This window comes from Pristis pectinata, chromosome 4 (assembly GCF_009764475.1).
Source record: "Pristis pectinata isolate sPriPec2 chromosome 4, sPriPec2.1.pri, whole genome shotgun sequence".
NCBI classification, from domain to species: Eukaryota; Metazoa; Chordata; class Chondrichthyes; order Rhinopristiformes; family Pristidae; genus Pristis; species Pristis pectinata.
In genome coordinates this window covers 32643432-32661746 of record NC_067408.1, presented here as the reverse complement: position 1 = coordinate 32661746, position 18315 = coordinate 32643432, and the positions used below count along the sequence as shown (strand labels likewise).

The window sequence follows — 18315 nt, the reverse complement described above, 5'->3', positions numbered from 1 at the left end:
AAAGAAAGCAGAGCTCACTCACTGAAATATCCATGAAATTAAAGGTACATCTAAAAACATAACCTATACCACCGAGCGAGAGAGATGGCATATGCATTTCATGTAAATCCTTCACCACAGGATTGTAGAACAGCCCCCAAAAAGTTCAACAACTTTGCCTGGGTTGGCGGTGCAACATACTGGGCAATCACTCCTTTTCTTCCATGCTTTCCCCAGACATTAGCAAACTTTTGTTAGTCTTAAACTAACACATGCACAACCTATCCTCATAAAAAATTCAGATCAAGGATGGACCTAACTATACACCTTGCACAAAGGCTGCGCAGCTGATCTCACAGCAGTTACTGATCCACAAAACAAAAACCTCTTCATCTATTTTAATACCTCCCAAACTCTTGCATCCGTCCTCCCATAGAACTTGGCATGCAGATTTCAATTGACAGCCTCACGCTTGCTCTATCTTCTTGCAGGTCCCATTAGATAGTGCAGGTGGGCTGTGAGTGTTAGTTGCAATTCCAGTGTTCTGATTCTATAGTGTTTGAAGCTAATTTGGTTGTCTGGGATACTAGTCACAGGTGAATCCAAGCTGGGGACGAACACTCCTGTCCTTTGAGATTCCAAATTCAGGTGAACATAAAAGGTGAACTTACCTTTTGGATACAGTTTCCAGCAGTCCCTTTAGCAATGACTAGTTTTCCTCCTGTGATCCTGAGAAAACTGATCACAGCTTGCATGACATATGTTATAGTCAATCAGAAATTAATTTTGCAAACAGATGTTACTCTCACAATTTGCATAAGCAACGTACCTATCTCTCGTTTCTGGCATGTATCTTGCAATACTCCTGAATAACTAACCAATGTAGAAGCCTTCACACACCCAACACAGGCTGAAAATACACACACTAGATTCTTCACTGGCTGTTCACTCCTCGCGCACAGATGCTGCTTGATTTGGAATACAACCATTCAAATACATTACTATACATCACCAACAGTGCATTTCTCTCTGCAGATCTACCAGTAAGATACATAAATATAACAAGAACTTAGAGACAACATTCTTTGTTATATTGTGGAGCCAGGGATTCACAAATAAGTTGAACAGCATTCTCCTCTCTTAGGTCAGAAAAATTAATATATTTGAACTGGTGCATTTTTAGCTGTTTTTGAAATCAAGAGTTAAATAGCTTTATATTACTAAAAAAGAATTTTAAAACTTGGCTCGTGATGGCTTGGTGCAAGGTATGTGCTTTCAATTATGTTCTCAAATCCATACAATTCAATTTCAAAATTCAGAATAAAAGGTAACTGACCTTGATACACAGATAATAATGGTTTAGGATATTACACACACTTCTGAAATATTTGAATTACAACCTTGGCTAATGTAAAAAGTGAGAATGGAGTATACTAGATGCAAAACATGGAAAGCAGTTTAAAAGTAGAATAAGAAAGAATTCAGAAATCTGATTTCACAGGCAGGAAGAATAATGTGCTAATTGACATAGATGAGGGGAAAGTCCAGACTTGGTAGCAGTTTACTGACCAGGTCAATACCAGGTTCACCACTTAGACATCTGACAGCAAGACAGAAAGATCAGATGTTGACATACTGGCTTTGTTAAAGATAGCGGACTTGATTTTGTGCTTCATGGCAAAGGAATTGTTCCCATTGTTCATTACACTTTTTACTGCTCAGTGACTTTTGAGTAGCAACTGATATTCAGAGATCCTTTTCAATCTGACAAACAGCAGCAAGTCTAGCCAAAGAATTTTGTTGCAACATGCAGTATCCAAACTAAGCAGAATAAACTAAAATGTAATTTAGTAAAAAAAAATTCACATGCAGGATGTAAAATAAACAATAAAGGAATTGATACAGTTTGAGGAAGAGAGAAAAGACATGATTAAAAAAGAAAGAAATATTTTATCTTTTAACTTTTAAAAATCTCTAATTGTTACATTCTAAGGAATAAGATTCCACATGCAACTTTCATTGGTAGAGCAGTTGCTTGGCTTGGTTAGGACTCATAATGAGGGTCGAAAGGTCACACACCCCTGAATTACTACCCACACCCTTTTCTATCATGTTCAATGGGTAACCTGTGAGTGAATATTGCCTCATGTAATTTAATAGAGATCTCTTAGCAAGCTGCTTGTTAAAAAGCAGAATACATCAGACAGATTTCCACATTTATCTCTGTGTGTGCAGATGCCAGGAGTTGTCGTCCAATTTACTTGATAATAGTAGAGGATGCTGAAAGCCCTACCGTAATTGTTAGCGCAAAATCCAGGCCAATTAAATAAGTGTGATCTTCCCATAAGCAAATAAAATAAATGAAATGCAAGTGGAACATCAGCCTTAATGCAGGTAGAAGAACACACAAGTGTGATCCTTTCGCTGTACTTGGTTAAAAAATTCTTTCATAGAATCAGAGTGAACATAATGGCAGATGGCAGGTTAACCTTGATTCATGCTGGTTTTGTTTAAAAGCCAAGTTTGCAATGAACTGTAGGATAATGAGTTCACCTAATGACAGGAAAACCACATGCTACAGACCACGGGAAATGAAGCTCCAGGAAGTGTTAGTCCTTACAAGGTTGGAGGACTAGACAAATCATCCATTACATGTTATTTGTATATTTCACTCAAATAATGGTCTATTTCTTATCTTCACAGAACCTAGAGAACCCCAGCTTATCCAGATCAGCCTGAGAAACATAAGCAACATCATTCTCAACACTGGTGCCTCATAAGGTTGTGTCCTCAACCTCCTACTCTTCTCCCTATACACTCATGACTGTGTGGCCAGATTATGCTCTAACTCCATCTACAAGTTTACAGATGATATTACAGTAGTGGGCCATATTTCAAATAACAATGAGTCGGAGTACAGGAAGGAGATTGAGAGCCTAGTGACATGGTGTCATGACAACAACCTTTCGCTCAATGTCAGCAAAACAAAACAGCTGGTCATTGACTTCAGGAAGGGGGGTAGTGTACATGCTCCTGTTTACATCAATGGTGCTGAGGTCGAGAGAGTTGAGAGCTTCAAGTTCCTGGGAGTGAACATCACTAGTAGCCTGTCCTGGTCCAACCATGTAGATGCCACAGCGAAGGAAGCTCACCAGTGCCTCTATTTCCTCAGGAGGCTAAAGAAATTTGGCATGTCCCCTTTCACCCTCACCAACTTTTATCGATGCACCATAGAAAGCACCCTATCCAGATGCATCACGACTTGGAATGGCAACTGCTCTGTCCGTGACCGCAAGAAACTGCAGAGAGTTGTGGACACAGCTCAGCACATTACGGAAACCAGCCTCCCCTCCATGGACTCTGCCTACACTTCTCGCTGCCTTGGTAAAGAGAAGATAAAAAAGCCTGAAAGCACATACCACCAGGCTCAAGAACAGCTTCTATCCCGCTGTTTTAAGACGATTGGACGGTTCCCTAGTACAATAAAATGTACTCTTGACCCCACAATCTACCTCGTTATGACCTTGCACCTTATTGTCTACCTGCACTGCACCTTCTCTGTAGCTGTAACACTTCATTTTGCACTGTTATTGTTTTACTTTGCACAACCTCAATGCACTCTTGTAATGAATTGATCTGTATGAACAGTATGCAAGACAAGTTGCTCACTGTACCTTAGTAAATGTGACAATAAATAAACCAATTGACCAATTTTCAATTAAGCATTACAAGATAAGCATCAATGCTTTATTAATATGGATGGGTAGAAAATGATGAGGATATAGCACAGCTGAGGATGCTGATGAGCCAGCTAGTAGAGAGGATGTAATTGTTGAAACAGCTGAAGTTAGTTGCCTTGTACCATTTTCCAGCCAATGTTGTATTCTGTTGAGAAAGTACCTACATTCAGATCTAAAATTAATCCAAATGTGAAAAACTGGTTGCCTTTAATGTTAAATGTTATGGAACAGAAATGGCAACTGCAGTTTGGGTCCTGATATTCTGTGTCACTACTGTCACGTACCAGCAACAAAAGAAACACACTGAGTCATGTATAAGTGTTAAAAAACTATTTTATTAATAACTACTTATGATAATAAGAAAAATAAAAGTAAAAATGTTAGATCTTAAACATTAACCCCAAAAACTAAACTCGAAGTGTGTTTGTGGCAAATTCCCAAACTCCAAGTCCAGGAATAGTTCTCAAAGTTCAGTTCAGCAAGCCGTAAGGTAAAATGTGAGCAAAGGTTTCTTCAACAACCACCGTTGACTGAAGACGAAACATAGAGAGAAAATAGAGACATTACGAAATCCAAATGTTCCACGAGGGAACCCATACGACACCTCAGTGTCTACTCAGCAGCGACTACTCCACTGCTTAGTTCCGAAGTATCTGCCACCCTGAAAGGCACTCGAGACATGGCCGTCCACACAAATACCTGCTTCTTTCTACAGGTTAACGACAAAGTGGACTCCACTGGATTATTCCAAAAATCCACACATGGATTGTCGTGACAGACACAGTTATTGTTTTTCATCCATTGATACAATCAATACAATACAATAAACTCTCTCCCTCTCTCTCTCTCCTTCTTCTGACTCTGACTGACTGCTCCAAAATGTCATTATGTCCTGTTGTTGTCATCATCATGCCACACACACACACTACTGTGCTATGTCTTAAAGGGACATTCACCAATAGTAACCTAATCTGTCACACTACATCCATAGTTATTTTCAGTTGCTTTTGGGCTGGTAGGCATGAAATTTGACTACTCTGTATCTCCAGCAGAGGGCATTCCTGACACTGATCAGAGTTTGTCAGAAATCAAAGGCTTTTCATAATTACAGATAGTTCACCAGCTTCCAACAGGAAATCACCCCCCTCAGACCTCCAGATACCAGCAATAAAAGCAAAATACAAGCATTCTAAATAAGAATTTGAATCCCCAAAAGTATGTTATAAACATACAGATTACCTTCAAAACTAAATGTACATATAAATCTCATGCATCATTTTAGAATCGGAATCAGATTTATTATTACTTACAATATGACATGAAATGTGTTGTTTTGCAGCAGCAGTACAGTGCAAGACATAAATATAAATTACAAAAATAAATAACTAGTGCAAAAAAAAGGGAATAATGAGGTAGTGTTCATAGGTTCATGGATCATTCAGAAATCTGATGGTAGAGGGGAAGAATCTGTTCCTGAATTGTTGAGTTATGGATCTTCAGGCTCTTATACCTCCTACCTAATGTTAGTAACGAGAAGAGGGCATGTCCCGGATGGTGAGGGTCCTTAATGATGGATGCCGCCTTCTTGAGGCACCTCCTCCTGAAGGTCTCCTCGATGGTGGGGAGGGTTGTGCTTTGTAAAGAAATAGCAATGGTGAAGCTAGAGACACAATCTGATGCACGACAGCTGTGACAGGATTTTCATGCCATTACTTCCTATAAAGCGAAACCTAACAGCATAAATAGTAGTGATGATTCACTACCCAACTAGTTCAACCCTTTGAAAGGGAGAATAACAGTACACGCTGTGCAAATCCACACAGCATCTGGTGACCCTGTGATCTCTGTCTTGGAGACCAACGTTAGAACACAGTGTACTTGGCTGGGTACTAAAAACTGCGTCGACCAACTGGCTGGAGAGTTCAAGGACATCTTCAACCTCTCGCTACTGCAGTCTGAGGTTGCCACCTACTTCAAAAGGGCAGTAATCATACCAGTGCCGAAGAAGAGCAGGGGAAGCTGCCTCAACGACTATCGTCTGGTAGCACTCACATCTACTGTGATGAAGTGCTTCAAGAGGTTGGTTATGGCTAGAATTAACTCCTGCCCGAGCAAGGACCTTGACTCGCTGCAATTCACCTACTGCCACAACAGGTCTACAGCAGATCTCACTGGCTCTACACTCTGCTATGAAGCACCAAGACAGCCGCAAAACCTATGTCAGCCTGCTGTTTATTGCTTATAGCTTGGCATTCAACACCATCATCCCCTCAGTACTAATAACCACACTTCAAAATCTGGGCCTCTGTACCTCCCTCTGCAACTGGATCCTCGACTTCCTTATCGGGAGACCACAGTCAGTGCAGATCAGTAATAACATCTCCTCCTTGCTTACAATCAACACAGGCGCACCTCAAGGATGAGTGCTTAGCCCACTGCTTCATTCTCTCTACACTCATGACTGTGTGGCTAAGCACAGCTCAAACACCATCTATAAATTCACAGATGACACCACTGTTGTTGGTAGAATCTCAGATGGCATCAAAGAGGCGTACTGGAGTGAGATTGATCAGCAGGTTGAGTGGTGTCGCAACAACAACCTCGCACTCAACATCAGCGAGACCAAGGAATTGATTGTGGACTTCAGGAAAGGGAAGTCAGGAGAACACACACAAGTCCTCATTGAGGGGACAGAGGTGGAAAGGGTGAGCAGCTTCAAGTTTCAGGGCGTCAACATCTCAGAGGATCTATCCTGGGCCCAACACATTGATGCAATCATGAAGAAGGCACATCAGCAGCTCTACTTCATTCGAAGTTTGAGGAGATTTGGTATGTCATCAAAGACTCTTGCAAATTTCTGTAGATGTACGGTGGAGAGCACTCTGACTGGTTGCATTACAGCGTGGTATGGAGTCTCCAATGCATAGGATTGCAAGAGGCTGCAGAGGGTTGTCGACTCAACCAGCTCCATCATGGGCACAACCCTCCCCACCATTAAGGACGTCTTCAAGAGGTGGTGCCTCAAGAAGGCGGCATCCATCACTATGGACCCTCACCATCTGGAACATGCCCTCTTCTCACTACTACCATTGTGGAGGAGGTAAAGGAGCCTGAAGACCCAAACTAAATGATTCAGAAACATCTTCCTCCCCTCTGCCATCAAATTTCTGCATGCTCCATGCACACTATCTTGTTATTCCATTTTCTTTGCAATATTTTTGTATTTTGTGTAATTTTATTTATTTTTGTAATTTATAATAATTTTATGTCTTTGCACTGTACTGCTACCGCAAAACAACAAATTTCACGTCACATAAGTCAGTGATAATAAATCTGATTCTGACTCTGATTCTGGAGTTTATGTTTGGAGTTGTTCCCACTTTGTAGCCATAACTTTATCACAGGAAGAGTGGAAACTTGCCATGTTCATGCATGAATATGATTTCCACTGCACTTCAGTCACGGTGCCAGAGTGAGAGCAGCTCTGCGCTTTTTTTGAAAGTGGAACATAATTAACAACAGTTGTCCTTCACCAACATTTCTTGGTTGTCAATACATCCAAGAGAAAACTACCTCACAGTGAACAAAGAAGGAAATGTTTAATCCACTCGGAAAACCTGGGCACACACCATAGGGTAGGCACGGTAGTGTAGCGGTTAGCATAATGCTACTACAGCGCCAGCGACCTGGGTTCAATTCCGGCTGCTGTCTGTAAGGAGTTTGTACGTTCTCCCCCATGTCTGTGTGGGTTTCCTCCAGGTGCTCTTGTTTCCTCCCACATTCCAAAGACATATGGGTTCAGAAGTTGTGGGCATGCTACGTTGGCGCCAGAAGCGTGGCAACACTTGCAGGCTGCCCCCAGAACATTCTAAGCAAAATATGTATTTCACAGTGTGTTTCAATGTACATGTGACTAATAAAGATATCTTATTTTTTCACCATTGAATTAAATGGTAAATTGAAGAAGCGGAATTCAGAAAATTAAACCTGCAGCTGTTAAAGGAACTATGGGCATCATTTAGGAAGGTGGCTAAAAGAATATCAAGGATGGCAACCAGGCTGAAGAAAAGAGTAGCATGATAGTAGTGTGAGGGACTTCTACGACCTCATATTAGATCATAGAGCTATACAGCATGGAAACAGACCCTTCGACCCAACTCATCCATGCTGACCAAGTTGTTTACTTGAGCTAGTCCCATTTCCCCACATTTGGCCCATATCCCTCTAAACCTTTTTCTTTCATTACCTACAGTGTCTAAATGTCTTTTAAACATTGTAATTGTTTACCTGCGCTGCACTTTCTCTGTAGCTGCAACACTATATTCTGCATTCTGTTTTTTTTCTTTTTACTACTTCAATGTACTTTTGTATGGCATGATCTGCCTGGATGGCACAAAAACAAAAGGTTTTCATTGTACCTTGGTACATGTGACAGTAAAAAACCAATACCAATACTGTAATTGTACCCGCATCTACCACTTCCTCTGGCAGCTCATTCCATATACCCACAACACAGCCCTCTGTGTGAAGAAGTTGCCCCTCAGGTCCCTTTTAACTCTTTCCCCTCTCATCTTAAACCAATGCCCTCTAGTTTTAGACTCCCCTACCATGGAAAAAAAAGACTGTGACCATTCACCTAATCTGTGCCCCCTCATGATTTATAAATCTCTATAAGGTCACGCCTCAGCCAGCTATGCTCCAGAGAAAAAGGTCTTAGCCTTTTCAGGATTTCCTTATAGCTCCAGCCCTCCAGTCCCGGTAACATCCTCGTGAATCTTTTCTGTACCCTTTCCAGCTTAATGACATCCTTCTTTTACCCAGGTGACCAGAACTGCACACGGTATTCCAAGTGGGGTCTCACCATCGTCTTGTACCACTATAACATGTTGTCCCAACTCCTGTACTCAATGCCCTGACCAATTAAGGCAAGCATGCCAAACACCTTCTTCACCATCCGGTCTATCTGCGTCTCACTTTCAGGGAATGATGTACCTGTACCACTAGGTTCATCTGTTCTACAACACTTTCCAGGGCTCTACCATTTACTGTGCAAGTCCTGCCCTGATTTAATGAATCGCACTTGTCTGAGTTAAATTCCATTTGCCATTCTCTGGCCTACTTCCCAAGATAGTCTAGATCCCCTTGTAAACTTAAATAACACTCTTCACAGTCCACTACACCACCGATTTTGGTGTCATCTGCAAACTTACTAACCATGTCAGCAACAATATCATCCAAATAGTTAATGCAGATGACAAGCAACAGTGGACCCAGCACTAATCCCTGCAGCACATCACTGAACATAAGAACATAGAAACATAAGCAGGAGTAGGCCATTTAGCCTCTCATGAGCGCTCCACCATTCATTAAAAATCTTTCACCTCAGCTCTACTTTCCTGTACCAACCCCTTTTCTCTTGATTGCCTTTATTGTTAAAAACCTAACAATCTATGTCTTTCATGTACCTGAAGGCTGAACTTCTGCAGGTCTCTGAAGTAAAATATTCCAAAGATTCCTTATCATCTGAGTGAGTGAAGAAATTTTCTCATCTCGGTCCTAAATGGCCAACCTCTTATTTTGAGATCGTGACTCCTGTTGCTGGACTCCTGTTTCCAGGAGAACCATAACACCACATCTATTTTCATACATTTTAAGCAGAGATGCCCTTTTTGGGGATGGCCCAAATTATAAGAGATTTAAAACTATAAGGAAGTCAAGGGGTATGGGGAGCAAGTGGTGCTTGAACACAGCACCGAGTGCTGAGGTCAAGATTGGACCAACCATCATCTTATTGAATGGCAGAGGAAACACAAGGGACTGACTGTCCTACTCCTGTTTCTTTTGTTCTTATGTTCCTGAAGACCTACAGTAAGTGGAATACACATCAACAACTGGCGTTTATCACCACATAAATTCCTTGATTTACAAAAGGGAAGTGTTCCTGGAAAACATTCCATTAAGCAAAATTTCATAAATTGAATTAGGAGTGTTGATATACAGAAAGACCTTGGGGTGCAAGTTCATAGTTCTCTGAAAGTGGTGACATGGATGTGTAGGGTAGTGAAGAAGGCATTATGTATGCTTGCCTTCATAGACCAAGGCATCAAGTATAAGGGTTGGTCTGTACAAAATGTTGGTTTGGCTGAGTATTGTGTACTACATTACGGGAAAAAAAACACTACGGAAAGGATGTGAGGCACGATAGTGTAGCGGTTAGCGTAATGCTATTACAGCGCCAGGGACCCGGGTTCAATTCCAGCCACTGTCTGTAAGGAGTTTGTACATTCTCCCCATATCTGCATGGGTTTCCTCCGGGTGCTCCGTTTTCCTCCCACATTCCAAAGACGTACAGGTTAGGAAGTTGTGGGCATGCTATGTTGGCGCCAGAAGCATGGCGCCACTTGTGGGCTGCCCCCAGAACACTCTATGCAAAAGACGCATTTCACTGTGTGTTTCAATGTACATGTGGTTAATAAAGATATCTTATCTTACTCGGCACAAATCCTGATGACACATTGTTTGGGACTGTTCTCACTTTGCCCTACTGAAGCTGTCTATTTCAGATGTGAAAAGCCCATCAGAAATGATATCTTATCTATGTGGTAGCATTAGATAGAGTGTATTAGAGATTCACCAGGACGTTGCCTGGTGATTGGATAGGTTGGGTTTATTCTCACTGGAACATAGGAGGCTGAGGTTTATAACATTATGAGTGGTATAGATAGGGTAGATATTCAAAGTCTTTTTCCCAGGGTAGAGGAGTCTAAAACTAGATGGCATAGGTTTAAAATGGGAGGGAGAAATTCCCCAATTCTCCCCAAGAAATCCCACAAACCTGACCTTGTGACCCAGGTGCATCTCCCTCTTCTCTTCCAAAGGCTTCAATCTACAGGTAGCACCATCTACCCCCAGGCATTCCTCAACTCCCCAGACCCTGACTGGCCCCCAATAGCCAACCCTGTCTCCCGACTTCCCCAACCCCAATATACAGACTCAGACCTGGATTCAGTTTCCTTATAGCTTCTTTCAAGTGGACAAGAGCACCAGACCTACTATCAAAATGTACTCTGCAATGATCCACTTGTGCATGTTTAATGACAGAGCTCATTTTCTGGGCTGTTCTGCTTAAGTACTTGCAAAAGTCTGCAACTGCATTTCCATTAATGTTAAGTCATTCTACTATTTATTTTGCTTGGTTTCAGAGAGACTTAACCAATCGTATCACCACAAGGCTTATTTGACATTTTAACTTGCTAGGCAGGACCTTCTGCCTTTCCTCTACTGTTTTTTGCTGTTTCAATTACTTGTTCAATTGTCTACACTGTAAGGTCAATATAAAAGATATTACAACATTATTCCAAGAGGAGCAAGGCACTTCCCTATGATGTCTGGCCAATATGTATTTCTAAAAAACCACAGAAAAACAGATCACCTATTCAGCATATTATTGTTTAAACCTTTGTAAGTGACCCAGAGTTGTATATTCTTTTGCAGACCACAATGCAGAGTTTACATTCCCATAAATCATTTAATGACATTAAGTCTGAGTTAAAAATGATGTAAAAGAAATGAATAAAATGCAAATACAAAATTAACTAGTAATCAGGTACAAGGTGAGTTTGCAATTAATCAGTGAAGCAACCTTAGCACCAGCATCAGGCTACATTTTCATATCAGAATTCAAACCATATCTCTCAGATTTTACATTTGCGCAATTCTGACTTTCTTGCAAAGTCCTGCATTGAAGCATTGAAATATTTATGTAAGCTGAGCATGCTTGTCAGTGATATAGGACTCCTAACCTTTCCTCTTGAACAAGAGTGATCTTAACTTTTTTGAATCTTCTCTTACTCATGAGAACTCAAACGCTTAGAACTTCCTTGGAACTGCCATTGCTCCACTCCCGGGTCACTGTAATCAGTGGCACAGGTCCCAACTCACTCCCTTTCAAAGCCCCCAATCTCCAGACAATCATGTCCACAACCACCCCAAAGCTCCTATCTCCAGTGGCACAATACGAGGAGGTTTTCGATGCCTCTGCTAATTTCTAATAAGGGCCACACATGGCAATGTATAATCATAGTTCATTTCTTAAAATATTTGCAACTACAATTAGCATTTTTTATTTGGTAGAAAGATGTACATCTCAAAATGATAAATCAGTGTATTTCTACCTGTCACAGGAGCTTCTATATCCAGCATTGTTTTTTCTTGGCGAAGAATGGAAGCTCCTTCATTAATAATTCGAAGTGCTACATTTTCTTCTACTCTTCCCTCCTTGGTGAGATGAGCCTTCAAAAGATCAACCCGTGGTTTGCCATCACAATCAAATACTTCCTTCATGGTTAGTCGATGACTCAATGGGAAAGGAACAGCTATAACAGAAAAAAATAGAAACAAAAACAGAAACTTTGGATTACTTATCATCCAAATTGCAGTATTTACTGAGTGGAGATAAACACAGATATATATTACACACCACTGCAGTTAGAAATATCTAAATTGATAATTTCTTTCTGCTACACATGATAATCATCATAATCTCTGAGCTCTCAAAGATAAAATAATAAATTGATAAATTCCTAACACGATTTCTTTCAATGGCTTTCTTTAGGTTTCTCTTTATCGACTCCTACAGTTCTAGGTCACACCAAAATCAATATAATTTCATGATGAGAGTCACAATGATTGAAATAATATAATTATCTGTTGATTACCACCTTTTAGTGTTTTGATTCTTGACTCCAAATAAATATGATGAGATTACTCACTACCTTTTGTAACAAACCACTTCCCAACCAATGTCTACTTCAAAGACCATTCACAGGGTTATTGTTGCATAGTGTAGGGTTATTGTTCCATAGTGTGTTGGAACAATCAGATGAACTTATGACTTCCCACACAATAGGAATGACTTCAACGCTTGCATCACTGACCAGCCAAATGTACTCACTGGTCATCTGTGATACTGAATCTCTGGCCTCATTCAAATTCAGTTCATGGGACAGAGTGTAGTCCCATAGTTATGTCCTCAGAAGGAGATTCATGATACAAAAAGAGGCTGGGCAGCTACAAAGATGTTTTGCGGAGCCAGAAAGAGTATTCCTGCTCCACAAAAAGTTTCAACACTTTCCCAGCAGCTGCTAGTCCTTTCAAAGAAAAAACACACATTTCCTGCTTATTTATGCTTTTTTTTGCTTTATATTTAAGTATCCTTGCATTGCAGCTAGGGCTTGATAAACAGATAAAACCAGAATTTAAAAAAACTGCAATGCTGGAAATCTAAAACAAAAATGGTAAAAGCTGGAAATTTCCAGTATTTTCTGTTTTATTTTAAACTGAGAAAACATCTTCCAAAGAGAAACTTGGAAAAGTTGTATTTTTTTTATTTTTCTTTATTAAAAATTTGTTCTAGCAATATGTGTCAACCATGCAGAATTTATATTTTGGTTTCAGAAAGCTGCAGGTGGCTGTCAAAACAGGTAGTAAGATTAATGACCAATCCCACTTGTCTGAGGAATGTGCTGATCAGCGGTGTGATATTACTGTGTACAAGTGCAGATGGTAATAGGCTAAAAAACCAAAAGTATGCACAATTATCTCCAAGAAATTTTAAATTTTGCTGAAAAACATGGAAAGCCTGAACTGGTCAGTAAATACTGCAGACTTGTCATCCTGTGGTCACTGGCAAAACTGTCTGTTGGATTTGAGAGCGTTTATACCGAACGTTGCAAATAGAACGAAAAATGTAGTCTCAACCTTTCGAACTTCTATCACCAACAGAAACTGTGGCTAAAGTTAAAAGAAAGCATAAAAGGAGAGAATGCTATGCATGAAATATTTGCCAAGAGTGCCATTAGAGATCACGTCGAATCATGCAGGTGGATCTTTGTGAGCTGTTAGCAAAAGAACTCCTGCAGCGAGAACTCCGCCACATGCATAGTGGATTTGCATTAAATATTTGCAAGAAATTTTGAAAAGTGATTTGCAATGCTTTGCAAGGATGATGAATTTTTTTTTTGAAAAGGTTATTATTAGAGTCATAGAGCAATGTACCATGGATACAGGCCCATCAGCCTAACCAGTCCACGCTTACCATGTTGTTCACCCAGCTTGTCCCAATTTCCTGCATTCGGCCCACATCCTGCTAAGTCCCACTCCTCCATGTACCTTTCCAAGTGCTTATTAAATGACACTATTGTACCTGCCTCAACCACAGCTGGTTCCAAATACTCATCATCCTCTGCGTGAAAAAGTTGCTCCTCATGTCCCTTTTAAATCTTTCCCCTCTCACCCTAAACCTATGCCCCCTACTTTTGGACTCACCTACCCTGGGGAAAAAAACTGTTATCATGCACCTTATCTACGGCTCTCATAATTTTAAACATTCCTATAAGGTCACCCCTCATTCTCCTACGTCCCAAGGAATATAGACCTAGCCTGGCCAACCTCTCCCTACAACTCCGGCCCTCTTGTTCTGGCAACATCCTCATAAATCTTTTCTGCATGCTTTCCAGTTTAACCACATCTTTCCTATAACAGGGTGACCAAAACTGTGCATGGTACTCCAAGTGCAGCCTCACCAATGACTGATACCATTGCAATATTATGTTCCAACTCCTATACTCAATGCCCTGACTGATGAAGGCCTGTATGCTAAACGCCTTTCTTACCACCCTGTCTGCCTGTGATGCTGCTTTCAACAAACTATGCACTTGTACTCCTAGTTCTCTCTGTTCCATTACACTCCCTAGTGCCCTACCATTCACAGTATAAGTCCTACGTTGGCTTGACTTTCCAAAATGCATCACCTCACACTTATCTGTATTGAAATCCATTTGCCACTCCTCAGTCCACTTCCCTAACTGATCAAAATCCCCCTGTAATCTACAATAACCTTCTTCACTATCAACACCTTCTAATTCTGTGTCATCCACAAACTTACTGATCAAGCTTTGTGCATTCACATCCAAATCATTTATAAAAATAATGAATAACAAGGGTTCCAACAATGATCTCAGCAACACACCACTAGCCACTGGCCTCCATTCCAAGAAACAGCCTTCAAACACCACCCTCTGCTTCCTACCTCTGAGCCAATTTTGAATCCACCTAACTGGTTCTCTCTGGATTCCATGGGATCTAACCTTCCAGACCAGCCTACCACATAGGACCTTTTCATAAGAACTAGGAGCAGGAGTAGGCCATGTGGCCCATCAAGCCACATGGCCTACTCCTGCTCCTAGTTCTTATGCCATTCAATAACATCATGGCTGATCTGTCCGTGGACTCAGATCCACCTACCTGCTTTTCCCCCATAACCCTTAATTTCCCTACAATGCAAAAATCTATCTATGTCTTAAATATGTTTAATGAGGTAGCCTCCACTGCTTCCCTGGGCAGAGAATTCCACAGAATTTCAAAGGCCTTGCTAAAGTCCAAATAGACAACATCCACTACCCCACCCTCATCTACCCTTTTAGGTACCTTTTCAAAAGCTCTAAAAGATTTGTCAAGGATGCACAACACCATTCTGATCCTCCTAATAAGACTTTGTCTGTTCAAATGCTGGTAGAAGATAAGGGTCATATCAGATATTAAACTGATAAAAACGACACTACACTTGGTCTTAGCCAAAAGGCCGCGAAGCGATTATTATTATTGAAGAGAGTCCTGAATTACATCACTATCCAACTGGAAGTATCCTGATTATATCCTACAACGAAAAGGGGATGAACACCTGTAATGGTAGACATAAACACGGAGCATGAAATCAAATTCCACTTGCGAAGGTACTCCATATATTTAAAAAGTCATGCCTGATAAGAAATGCACCAAATCAATAGGTTAAACATGCAGTTCCATAATTTGAAATCAACCTACCTGATTTTGGAAGAATACATGCACAGGACCTCTACAAATGGTGATGAAGTCAGGCTTTCAAACATGCAAAGGAGTTGAAGCAAGCTGCTTTACAATCTGCCAGGAAATGGGTTTAGTACTGACAGTTATCCTGCCAGTCACCGCACATCATTGGTTTCCTTTTACCAAGGTTTTTAGCTGCTTGTTTGAATTTGAAACTGCTCACAACATTTCTGCTAGCCAACGCAATCTCTAGAGCAAAAGTGGATCGCTTCACATTTGCCCATATTGAAGTCCATTTTACCCAATATCTTCCGGTATTAAATATTCCTTTATATTTTCATGGCTCCATCTGCGTCACTTACAATGTTGTCTATTATGGTGTCACCAGCTTTCTATCTCATCATCTAAGTAATTTAAAAATCCGATAAATGGTTACATCACCAACTGCTAGAATTTCACCATTCACATCCTGCCAGCTTGAGCACATTGTCCATTATCTCTATGCTCTAACTCCCACCACTTAGCCAATCTCCTGTCAATGTCAATTCCACAAGCTGCTACTTAGCTTACATTCTATCGTCTGGTGTGTTTTAGAAGTCCACATAAATAACAACCAGAGAAGAAAATGAACTGCACTAAAGAGTAAAAACACCCAAACATTTTCCATCCTATGATTCAAAGGAATTAGATGTGGTTTTAACAGATATCCTGTCAATAACCTTCCAAAGCTTTTTGATTCACCAATTATTCCTTCAGTTTATAATGTTGGGCGTACCACTCCATTATTTCAGAAAGATAAGTCAATCAATGAAGCTCTGTTGAAGTGTAGTCATTGTTGTAATGAAAAAGACAATGAAATGGTGGATATGTTGAATAATTGACATTAGTATATACAGTAGAGGAGCAGTTATGTCAGTGATACACAAAAATATTATGGAACCAGTGATGGGGATTCACCAAGATTATCACAACCAAATAACAGCATTACATGGAAGAATCACCTCCAAGATCCTGTGCAAGATCCAAGATCCCATTAATTTCAATGGAGAATCAAGGATAGGGAGCAAAGGGGAATTATTTTGCTTTACATCAATGTTCTTAATTATCAACAAGCATTTTTAGATGTCATTTATATTTGAAAACAAACATTTTTCTGTACATTTTTAGTTTAATATTGTTATAACTTTAAAATTCTCTGTTTGTCAGAGATATTTAAAAATCATTGAAATTACATCTTTTATAGTTGGCAAAGCCCCACTCCCAATTTTGCTGACTATCAAGGCACTCGGCAACATTTCAGGACCAGGATCTCATTAATGCCACACTACAGACCCTGTCACCACTCAGACTACGTTGACTACCAGTTATCAATGCCCTGATAAAGTAAATGTAGGGGCAGAGGAACTGCAGGCAACCAGTTCCAGGCTGGGAGAATCAGGTCAGCAAGATCCAGCCTACTCTAATTTGTTCAATGCATATTTCAAGGAGGAATGGACTAAGAGGCAACAGTAGTTGATTGTTTCAATAATCTCAGTGAAGACCTGTGTCAAAGACTGCATCAATACCCCAACATTTCTTTCAATCTTGCAACTTTCTGTTTTCCACAGGGATCACTCTCTCTGCAACTCCCTGGTCCATTCATCCCTCCCACTCCCCAGGCACCTTCCCCCGTAACTGTAGGAGGTATAACACCTGACCCCACACCTCTTCTCTCACCACCATCCAGGGCCGTATACAGCCCTTCCAGGTGAGACAGTCATTCTCATGCGAATCCTCTATCCTGCATCCGGTGCTCCCAATGTGCCCTCCTCTCCTCCTGATCTATCCAGTTCTTTCTGCACTCATCCCACCACCCATCACCCTGTTTCTTTCCCTCACTCCATCTGCCCGTCACCCACACATTCTTGCCACTGGTTCCCCTCCTCCACTGATCCTATATGCCCTCCCCACCTCCCTCACTTGATTCCAGGCTCCACCTTCCTCTCCTATCATCTCCAGTCCTCTGTTGCCTCCACCTATCACCTCCCAGCTTCTGTCGCTATTTCCACTCTTCCCTCCTCCATCTGCCTCCTCACCTGGATCTTGCTAGCCCTTGCTCCACCCCTCCCTTCCACTTTTTTATACTGGCTATGGCCCCACCATCTTTCAGTCCAGATGAAGAGTCTCGACCCGAAACGTTGACTGTCCATTTCCCTCCATAGATGTTGCCTGACCTGCAAAGTTCCTCCAGCATCTTGTGCGTTGCTACAGATTCCAGCAGTTGCAGTCTCGTGTCTCCTGTAAAAGACTCCAGGCTCTGTTACAAGAAGATATTATCAAGAAAAGATTTGAGGAAGTGTTTTAGGTCTCCTTTATAAAATGTAATATTCCCATCACCTCCTGGGAATCTCTGGCACATGACCAGTCAAAAAAGATGCACTGAGGACCTCGAATCCACGCTTCTAGAACACACAGAAACCTTATGTAAATGAAAGGAATGACTACTTCACAAACCACTCAGCCATCTGCCCAATACATATCTCCCGCCTTACTAATGGAAAAGACTGCAGTCCCTACATTAGCCACATTAGTCACCTGAGTGCCCACAAAATCAGAGTAAGTCATCCTCAATCCTGAGAGGCTGCCTAAGAAAAAGAATTTTAATGAGAACTTGGTGAAAATTATTAGAGGTATGATGAGTATGATCCATATCCCATTCCAAGGATTCTTGGGCTCCAAATGTGCTCAATAA

At 41.0% G+C, this 18315-nt stretch overlaps 1 protein-coding gene and 1 pseudogene across 1 annotated transcript in view; both read right to left on the bottom strand.

Moving 5' to 3' along the window:
• ppp3ca (protein phosphatase 3, catalytic subunit, alpha isozyme) overlaps nt 1–18315 on the bottom strand; it is a 314158-nt gene that overhangs the window by 144152 nt on the left and 151691 nt on the right. The window contains 1 exon segment of the mRNA XM_052015048.1: nt 11894–12094. Coding sequence (XP_051871008.1) covers nt 11894–12094 — 201 coding nt within the window.
• LOC127570093 (uncharacterized) lies at nt 15198–15372 on the bottom strand (annotated as a pseudogene).